This window comes from Ziziphus jujuba, chromosome 4 (genome assembly GCF_031755915.1).
Source record: "Ziziphus jujuba cultivar Dongzao chromosome 4, ASM3175591v1".
NCBI lineage: Eukaryota > Viridiplantae > Streptophyta > Magnoliopsida > Rosales > Rhamnaceae > Ziziphus > Ziziphus jujuba.
The window spans coordinates 25,676,935-25,688,142 of NC_083382.1; the positions used below are offsets into that span (position 1 = coordinate 25,676,935).

Genomic DNA, 11,208 nt, shown 5'->3' on the forward strand with positions numbered 1-11,208 from the left:
AATTTTGGGGAGGTTGAAATGGAGGGACTTCCAAGGTCATCGTGATTTGGTTGTGCTTGGGCTCGCCGCGCCTACTACGACCTTTTGCTAATTGCGAGGGAGTCCAAAATTCCTGGAGCTTTTTACATTTCGTCATATTTAATTGTTTAATGGAATTTTTTTATAATTGGGCTTACATCTCAATAAGCTAATTTCCAGCCCAATAAAAAATATTGAAAGACTCGTTGAGCAATGAATTGTGTTCGTCATGATTGGATGCAATAGTCATGTCATGTGATCTGTATACTACCTGGTAATAATCATACGCAATATAAACAGAACAACATATATAGTTTTATAAAATGTTAAAAGTAAAGCATATGAAACACTATAAAATAATTATTATTTATAAGTGGATTGCCGTTTGATTGAGGTAGCAAATGGAAAGGGGATTTAATCACGACCAAAAGAAAAGAAAACGTAGATGTCTATTATTTTACCATTGCACTAAGTTTGCAAACATATTTTTTAAGGATTTACTTATATATATATATATATATATATATATTAAAATTTTAATTAATAAAATAAAAACATATTATTTTATCACATTATTCTCATGAATTCTTTTCAAATATATATATATATATATATTGGTAGACTAATTAATATCACTAACATTATTCATTATAGATTATATAATATTTCATGATGTATGTCTATTTTTTTTACACACGTTATTTAATAAACAATTTGATGCATATAGTATTATTGCAAATAACATTTTTTTCTAAAGATATCTAACATATTCTAATGGACAGTAAATTAACCCATTTAACATTAACAACACTTTTTTTTCCATAAAATTAGACATTTACAATATATAGAAAAAAAATTCATTTAAACCCTTTGGTTTTGTTTTAATTTGAGCTAGACTCCATAAAATCATTATTTAAACCTCATCTGTAAGTTTTTTAAAGCTAAAAGCCATAATTTTGTTTATATAGTACTATTCCATTTTGAAATGCCATTATTTATATGGCCTTTAATTATAAAAATTAATAAGAAAAAAATATAAAATAGATTTATTTTGATAAATATATAAACTAAAGAGAGGTTAATAATGATTTTTTAAAAGTGTAGAGTCTACATGTAATTATAGCAAAACTGAGGAGTCTAAATAAAATTTATCCTATACATATAATTAGATTTATATTAAGTCAACTTGATGATTTTATTATTAAAATTTCTTTTATTAATTATTGAATCACTTCAATTGCTAAAATTTAAAAATACATATACAAGTTATTAGATCCCATGGATTTTACTTTTTTTAAATACTATTTTAATTAATATATCATTAAATTTATATTAGATAATTAATTAATTTATAAAATCTAATCGGTAAAACCATTAAAGTGATATAATGGCTAATAAATGAAAACCTAGTGCTAAAACCATTATATTAACATGATATGGTCCGACTCTATATATAATTTATTGTGAAATGCATTAGTTAGAATCTAAAGCTGAAAACATAAAAACCATCGTCTTGGTTGGTACCCTGTATTTGGGTGTACTAGAACTTTGTATTGTATTAATTGATCCAATGCATTGTATGGTGATGCATAAACACACCAAATAAGTTAATACCCCTCCTTTTTTTTTTTTTATTATAGAGCTCATGGTGTATTAATTATACACCCCAAATGGTTAGTATTATCTTGCACTACCCATCTTGATTTATGCAATTTACTGTAGGGAAGATCAGTCCCATAGGTTTCATCATCGTAGAACTTGACTCTACACTAACCATGTTCTCTAGAGATATTTTTTGGTAATCTTCTCCAATAAGTTTTGAAGAAGTGTGGGATCAACTTGAATTTCAATTCAAAAGCTTAGAATTTTTATGAATCTGAGAAAACTTTAATGTGATGACCCATTTTAAGATTAGAAATTAGAATTTTAATTTTATTTGATTTGATTGAGATTGACTAGTTAGATTGTGAGTGGGCTCAAAGTTAGATTTTTTATTTATTAAAATTTTTGATTTGACTGGTACACCATAGGGTATAGCTTATCGATATGAGTTTGTAAACTAGCGACACATTTAATTCTGAGTTACAATTATAAAGTTATAGTTATGAGAAGTTTTTAAATATCAATATTTTATAGGGTTAATTTCATTTAGACCCCATTAAATTTAGTATAATTGCAGATATTATCTTTAGTTTTAATATAATTCCATTTACTTCCCTTGCTTTTAAGCTTTCCTCGTTAGATTTATGATAGGAACTGCCTTGGAAACCCTCCCAGGATTTCCCGTAGGGTCCCGCCTGATGAAATCCCATCGGACAATCTCTAGAGAATATCTAATAGAACATCACCTTGAAACATGAATAAAGAACACCAGCAATATCAATAATACTTCAATATATAAATATAAAATAAATCTATAACAGCACAAGTCCACAACCGGCCTATAGTATCACAGGCCATAACTATACACATAAGTAATATGGTCTCTACAGAGTCCAAAACATAGATCAGAGTATTCTAAGAGTGTTAACAAAGTTTAGAAGTACAAATAAATAACGAACGAGTCCAGAAAAATAAAAGTAAGATAAGAAAAGATAAATACTGCTGCTGTCGCGGAAGAACGAAGTGATAACTGAGCGCAAGGTAGACTGCTACTAGCTGCCTGGGTTTAGAGGAACGAATTTAAAACAAATAAAATGTGAGATAAAGAAATCTTAGTGAATGGCATAGTATAATAGAAAAGTAATAATTTATTTCCGTAAAAGTATTTCTCTCAAGATCTCTCATTCCATTCGTTTGAAAAGTTTCACGTTTAAAAATCATCTCACAAAACCTAGACTTGTACCCCAATTTAATATCATAAAATCGATGCTAAAAAATATAAAGTGAATGATCATTGTAATATTATAAAATGTCTCAATTAAGATATAAGTATTGAGCCTAATATATTATAAACGCAATTCTACAAAATAAATATGAAAGCACAATAATAATTACAATATTTGAAAACCAATAATATACTCAAACGTATATAATGTATCATTCGATGTACCAATCTGCAAACCGTGGGATACACCCACCTCACAATCTTCAATATACGAAACGTGTCGTGGAAATAATTGTGAAGTCCCACATCGGTTAGAAAGGGGAACGAAGTATGGCTTATAAGCGTGTGGATACCTTTTCCTTGTGGATACTTTTCCCTTGCGAGGCCTTCCCATGAGAGAATATACAACCGTGCGGGCTGGACCCAAAGCGGACAATATCGTAATTGGGCGTGGAAGCCCATGCCAGTGGGACTGGTAGGTAGGGGTTGGAAGAGGATTCTCCTTAACCATTGCAATGCCTTTTAAAACCTTGAGGGCTAGGTTGTAAAAGGATTCCCAAAGCCCAAAGAGGCCAATATCGCATGCGGGTGGTCTGGGCTGTCACAGATGGTCTCAGAGCCGGATCCGGATCAATGTGCCAGTGAGGACGTCGGGCCCCAAGGGAAGAGGATTGTGAAGTTCCACATCGGTTGGAAAGGGGAAGAAACATGGCTTATAAGCATGTGGATACATTTCCCTTGTAGATGCGTTTTAAACCCGTAAGGGCTGGGTTGTAAGAGGATTCCCCAGGTCCAAAGCGGATAATATCTACATGCGGGTGATCTGGGCTGGACTGTCACAATAATAAACCGTCGGGACGTACCCAACCTTACGGTTAGTGGCAATAATAAATATTTGGATGAAACCAACCTCATGGCACTGTGGCAATAATAAACCATCGAATAAACCTGACCTCACGGTTCGTGGCAATAATAAACCATTGGATGAAACCAACCTCACAGTACCGTGGCAATAATAAATAGTGGATAACCCTGACCTCATGGTCCGTGGAAATAATAAACCGTTGGGTGAAACCAACCTCACAGTCTGTGACAATAATAAACCATTGGGTGAAACCAACTTCATGGTACCGTGGCAAACCCAGCGGGCTGTAATATAATACTGATATGAAACTCTGGTACTATATGGTACATCAATTAAAAATAACCGATACAGTATCCTTAAAACAATATTGTAATATCTCAATTACTTTTCAGAACAATACTATATCATAAGTCCTTATTTAATTTCCAAATTTATCTGCTTCTATAAATATTTCAAAATTTTCAAATCATCATTTTCTACTAAAATCGAAAATACCACAGTGAAATATATTCACCCTCAACCAATTTTAAGGTTATAAAATTTTGAAATACTTGAAAATGCCTAAAATCATAAAGTTTACAATCTGCTTTTTTAAATCAATTATTTTCCCAAATGGTTTAAAATCTCAATTCAAATACCACAATATATAATTAACATAATTCACAAGTTTACTATGAACTCATCAAAATTAGAAATCATTAAAAATCTTATTAAAATCCGCATAAAATGATAACTCGTGTAAGTGAAAACAAATATTTTATATGCATAAAGCAACAATTTCAATCAATTTATATATATGTAAAATATCCAAAACACACATATATATTATTCTATATACCAAAAATATTTTAAAAATAATAACCATTTATAATACTACAGATGCTCACTCCTGCTCCCCTGCAGGACCGCTTCCAAACTTAACATGAGTACTGTAATATAATAAAATATTTTTTAGGCTCCAAATAACTAAACCAAAGACACTTGTATGACCCAAATGTCTTAAAATAATTTATAATACTATAAAATTATGTAAATTGAACACTGAATGGTCCAATTATACTGCGTATCCTTAGAATCCGGTACCCTAAATCGGAGATTTTTGCCTGAAAACTAATCTTTCCAAATTAAACCTTCTAATGGGTCCTAATAATATCTAATTTCACTAAAACAACTCTAGTTTTAACCAATTTGATCAATTTTGTGCAAACACAGTCCGAATTTATTCGAAATTTAACTAATTGATTCAAAAATGGAAAAATTATCAAACGACCTCCAAAATTCACAAACTTTATATCCACGGAAAGCCCAAGAGACAAGGAACCCGTCAGTATGCTCACCTTGGTCTAGAGGTTGTTCCGATGGCCGAAAAACTCGGTTGAAGCTTCGGCCGAACTTCACGTCGTCATATCTCCCAAACAGTGAGGAATCTGGGAAAAAGAACATGGAAATAAGTTCAAATGGTCCAAAAATGGTAAGATAGGTGTATGGTTTGGCCTGAAATGATCGAAAAATGGAAAAATCTGTCAACCCACCTCGCCGGCCGCCGCCACCTTCATTGGCCAGATCTTGGGGCATCCGGCAGCCGTTCGCCGTGAAATTTCACATTCAAACTCGGCTCCATGTGGGCTTCCTCCTTGGCTGGTGCATGTAATAGGTTGGTGGCCAGAATGGATAAAAACGGTGATGACCCAATTCAACGATAAACGGGTCGAAACGACCCAGTTCGGACCCATGGGTTCGGGGGGAGAATTTCTTGGGTTTTGGGGATGAAATGGATATTTTGGAACTTGTTTCTTATAGGCATGCTTTCCCATATTTTTATAAAGCCTTGGGTTACTAACAGACGAAAATTGGGGACTGGTTTGGACACTGATATAAAATTTATGCTTAAAATTTCTCAGAACTATAACTTTTTATACGTAACTCGGAATTTGACGAGCCGTCAGTCTATGAATTAGTATCGACGAGATTTACACAATGATATCTCAGTCAAACAAAAAATGTTTGCCCATTGAAAAAGTCTTCATGATTGAGATGATGTTGAAAAAAACTTTGACAATGTGCAAATCGTGTTGAAGAAGTTTCTATCTCTTTCTCACTCTCACTCCGTCTCACACACATTTATAATTGAATAATCCATTTTACATTTAATATATATTAAAAAATATTCTTTTTCGTTTAAATTCATTAGAATTAATTTTTATCCATTATTTATATATATCTGGTGATGAAAAGTGATGAAATTGTGGACGGCTATCAAGAGAGAAATCCATAAGAGGGTGCGAGATTCGACCATTAATTTATTTCTTTAATATTTTGGGCATTTAAAAATCTTTTTCATAATTTTCAATTAATGCGATGTACTCAAGTTTTTCACAGGATTTTAGATTCTGTTCTTTTCCTTTTCCTTTTCCTTTATGAGGCTGTTGTGAGTAGAGAGTTGAGAGTGAAATTTCTTTTTTTTTTTTTTTTTTTGCTTTTTTTACTAGCAATAATATTTTCTTTTATTTTTTACTTTTCTCTATCTTCTTTATTCACAAAGAAATTGATTCTCTAAACACGATGAGTGAATTAAATTTTCTTGTTTTCTTCTACTTCGCCTTGTTTGCTTTTACAATCACTCTATATTTTTTTTTTTTTAGTCTTCATTTCTACGCTGTTTGTGTGTGTGTTTTATTTTATTTTATTTTTTGGTTCTCACCGGCGAGATCTTCCCGAGCTCTACTCTAGGGATTGTCAAAGGGAGAGAAAGAAAGGGAGAGATATCCAAAAACTAAATTGAATTTTCTATTTTCCTTGGAAAATCCAAATGCCACTTTTTCAATTGTTTCTTTCCGATGAGTTTTTCAATAAAAAACAAACACCAAACCACTATCTGTATGTTATTGGCACCCACTTTCCTCTTTGTATATCTGCACAATGGAGCTTTGCAATTGAAGAAAGCCCAAAATTTTAGAAGAAAAAAAAAATGAAATAAAAAACTAAAATGCACCTCGAGGTGCTACCAAGGAACTGGGGGGCCTTCTTGAGCACAGGATAGGCAATTAAGCTCTGGGTCGAATAAGCCTTACCTCCAACACCTGACTTTCTTCTAACTATTATTTCAACATTTTTTTAAATTTTATAAATTCTTTAATTCCAACAGTTACATCAACTAATGAAACAAGGATATTAAAGTTATTATAATATGCCATATAGGAAAAAGAATAAATTTAAATGGATAAATCACTCCATCAGGGTGAAGATTAAAATTTTATAAACCTTAAGGCCTATTTTGTATCTTCCCTTAACTTGAGGGGATCGAGCTAGAATTTTTCCTATTTTATATCTGTCCAAATCATTTTTGTCTTTTAGTAGACCCAATGTTTATATATGCCTTGAGAATTATTCCCTTATTAAACAAATTGAAAAATACCCGAAAAGTCTCAAAAAATCCTCTAAACCCACGAACCCAACTTCGCTCCCGACTTACTACATGTTTAAAATATATTCTATAAATAATTGATCAATTCTAATAAATTATATTTTTTAATCGAAAATCATGCATCCAACAAAAACAAGTTGAACAAGTATTAAATTTTTTTTAAAAGATATTTTAAATAATAAATAATTTTATATGATTTTTTAAAAAAAACTATTTTCTTAAATCATTTGTCACCCATTGAATTATTCTTCTCCATTTTTCATTTATTTATTGTAAAAAATTTAATTTTTTATTATTTTCAAAATAAAATTAACATCTCTGCATTTTTTTGACTTGATATTCTTTTAAAAATTAAAAAAATGTTAATATCTAGTTGAATCAGTAAACATATAATTATGTTTTCATTACTCCATAGAACAATCCAAAATTTAATTCTTTTAACTAGATGAAGTGATCTTTCAAATGGGTCTGACTCCATGCATTAATGATCAAATTTTAAAAAGTAAAATAGTACTGGCTCGACAATACAAAACTACTTTTAAATACTAATTGAGATTAAAAAGCAATTTGTTTACAAATAACAATTCGTTTTGTATAGTTGATGAAAGTAAAATTTTAGTTTGTACAGCTTTATATAATAGATACTTTTTGAAAAAAAAAATTTATCAAAAAAACTAATAATTGTTTAGTTGTAAATAAAAAAAGTCGCACTAAATACTCATTGAATTTGCATATAAGCCAAAAAATGTGCATTAAATCCTCATGAATTTTCATATAAGTTAAAAAAAAAAGATTTTCTAAATAAGCATAAAATTTGGACTTTTCTAAAATAGCTTAAAAAAAATTTTTTTTTTCAATAAATGCTTGTTAACTTTTATCAAATATTTTTATTTTTTAACAAAAAAATTTTTGACCTTTAAGTAGAACTTTGATTTAAAAAAAAAAAAAAAGTTCTACCAAACAGACATTAAATTGAGTTTCAATTCAGAACCAAAAAAGACTGAGTTTCAATTCAGAACCAAAAAAGACTGTTTAGTTTATAATAGCTTCTCTTCAAATTAATTGGGAATTTGCTTTATTAATAGAATTTTGATTTGACTTTTATTGGTATGAATTGTCCTGAATAGATGAAAATTGTAATTGTCACATTTTTAGTAATACTATTTAAAAAAAAATAATTATATTGTGGAGTAAAATATTATATATATATATATATATATATATATTTGGTTATTGGCATATGTGATTAATGTATTTTATTTGTTTTGCTTTAACAAATTTAGATTGAATTTGGAAGTCAAAACGCCGCGTGGAAGCTATTAATAGGTGTCAAAACTTTTCTTTATCAAATTTTTTATTATTATCATTCAATTTGAATGGTTTGTGGGCATTATTTCTCAACTACAATATTTGAGCATTAACTAAAGTTGGATGAAAAGCATTCCCAATAATTGATGACAAAAGTATCAAAAATATACAAACCGAGCTAAAATCTGCTTGAGGGTTGCACCATGTGGCCGGAAGATTAATCAGTGGAGATACAATATATGCTAGTGAAACCTGAAAATTAATTACCACGGATAAAATATAAAATTGATTCATACATGCGTGTTGGATAAGTTTATCAATATAGTTGTAAGTTAACTTCATCAAGCAATCAAATAATTAATTTTCTCTGTTAAGTGAATTGTACCGATAACATTATACAAGAGAAAAACATTACGACACATAATAGAAGGGAAGAAAAATATGGTTGATCAGAACAATATGTATGGCGATGCTGACAATTGAGAGAAAGCAGGGATACGAAACAGCCTACGTTTCCTCCTGCAATGGTAAACATAAATAAGTTAATTATCAACAAAAACATATTCAATAACATCATCATGGAACTTTGGAAACAATAAAATCAAACAAGACATATGAAAATTTAAAATATTTACAAACAAAAGCAAAAAAGAAAAACACATAAAAAGAGAGTTTTAATTTTACCTCTTGTACTCCTCCTCATAGTCATAATCGCCGTAGATAAAACTACGAGCCATAGCTTCGGATTTAGCTTTGGTCGATGACGATGAAGGCAATGATTTCTTCTGAGAAACAATGACGTGGTCGGTACATCTGCTTCCTTCCTCAACAATTGGAACCAACCCATCTTCAGAGATGGAGGAAAGCCCAGGTTGCCAATGCATGGCCGATTTACACCTCACCATGCTGGTTTTTCTTTTGGAAACAGACGTGGTCGTCGACGACGATGCATCGCCTGTACTAGTAGTACTACTCCCTTCCGGAATAGTCTTCTCCGGCGACTTTGTCATCGCTGATGTGCAGCTACAACAGGACCCCAACTTCTTCAAGAACTTCATCGATCGTCAATGGCGGTGTGGGTTTGGGTTTTTGTTTGGTTTTGTAAAATAAGGGGAAAATTCTGAGGGTTATAGGGAGCGCTAAGGTCGGGAGATAATAAGGTTGGCCGGGGGAACTTAGATATTATTTTGCTCTATTTATACTATTTATAGACATTATGACAGCAACATGGTAATGAAATCCAAATTAAAAAAGGACTTAGATTTCTATTTTTGATTATTTCTTTATGGGATTGATTATGTGTTCCTTGTTGACCTTTATCGTTTTTTATTTATTTATTTTTATAAAGAGACTTTTTATTGGTTTTGAAAATAGATTAAACATACACCTCAGTATCCAGTGCATCCTAATCCTAGGATTTAATGCCAATCGGATAACTATATTATGTTTTGTGAGAATAAGGTGGCAAAAACTGAAACCTGAACCGCTAGCTAGCTTTATTATAAATTTTAGTCATCATCTACCACTCAAAAACTCTAAGGTTGGCTTATTATTAATTTTAATTATCATCTATCTTGAATTTATCAAGTGAGTTTGATTCTTAGTAAACTTCTCATACATATTTTAGAGATTGTAAATTTGAGATACATTAGAGATTGTAAATTTGAGTTCACAAATAAAATCATTGTAAATGATAAAAAAAAAATAAATAAGAACAATTGTTTTATTTGCTTTTTAGTTTTTGTAAAGAAGCATAATGTACCAAAAAGGGCAAAAAAGAAATCGGTATGCGTTTTATTCATAAAATAAAAATTGATATGCACAATTGCTATTAAATGAACTAGAAATTGCATCTTTACAAATCCAAGAGATCTAAAGGCTGGCTGATAATCTAAAGGCTGGCTGATAAGTATGGTCTGAAAAATCCATAATTAGTATGCGTTTTATTCATAAAATAAAAAATTTATATGCACAATTGCCATTAAATGAACTAAATGCAACTTAATCCAAAAGAATTTATCTGGACGTTTTTGTTGAGGGATTAATTATACACACATATATATATATATATGTATTAAATTTTTTAAGGAGTTAATGTATTCTATTAACAAAAAAAGAAGAAAAGAAAAGAAAAGAAAAAAAGAAGTTTGTATATTGATAAAAATTAGCTAATTTTACAGCCACAAGTGTTAATCCAGTTGGTAAGAGAAGATGCTCCTTTTTCGTTATCAACTAGGGTTTAATTCTTCTAGAGAGCATTTTTAGACATTTTATAACTTCTAAATGCAAGAAGGTGAATATTCTTAACTTGGCCATTCAATTTTTTGTCTTTTTTGTTTTTTTTTTTCCTTAAAAGAGAAAAAAGGAAAGAAATATTGGAAGGATACAGGTTTCATCACTTGGGTCATGTGAGGATGCAATTTGCCGAGTATACACCAAAGTTTATAAGTTTAGTTAAACTTTGGCTAGCAATTAATTATTTCAAAGATAGTAATTTAATATGTTTATGGAATTGTAATTTCATCAAGTTCATCTAATAAGAATGCTTGATTGGATGAAATAACACAAAAACAATATTGGGGGCGCAATGAGAAATTTTTTATAGTTTGGGGTCAATTTGCCATAATTTGGATTGATAAAAATGATATTAACCCTAAAAATATTTTACAAAATCAAAAACTAATTTAGAGGTCGAATCCATCAAAATCCAAAAATCTTACAATATTTTAATAACAAGAATAAGAATACTTTATATGATGACAAAAT

The 11,208-nt window shown here is 30.3% G+C and overlaps 1 protein-coding gene across 1 annotated transcript; it reads right to left on the reverse strand.

The window, feature by feature from the left end:
• Positions 1-8,783: 8,783 nt before the first annotated feature.
• LOC107418457 (uncharacterized) lies at positions 8,784-9,736 on the reverse strand. Its single transcript, XM_016027155.4, has 2 exons — positions 9,127-9,736; positions 8,784-8,961 (listed from the first exon to the last, which is right to left on the reverse strand). The coding sequence occupies exons 1-2, from the start codon at positions 9,498-9,500 to the stop codon at positions 8,892-8,894; spliced, it is 444 nt and encodes a 147-aa protein (XP_015882641.1). The 5' UTR covers positions 9,501-9,736; the 3' UTR covers positions 8,784-8,891.
• Between the last annotated feature and the right edge of the window lie 1,472 nt (positions 9,737-11,208).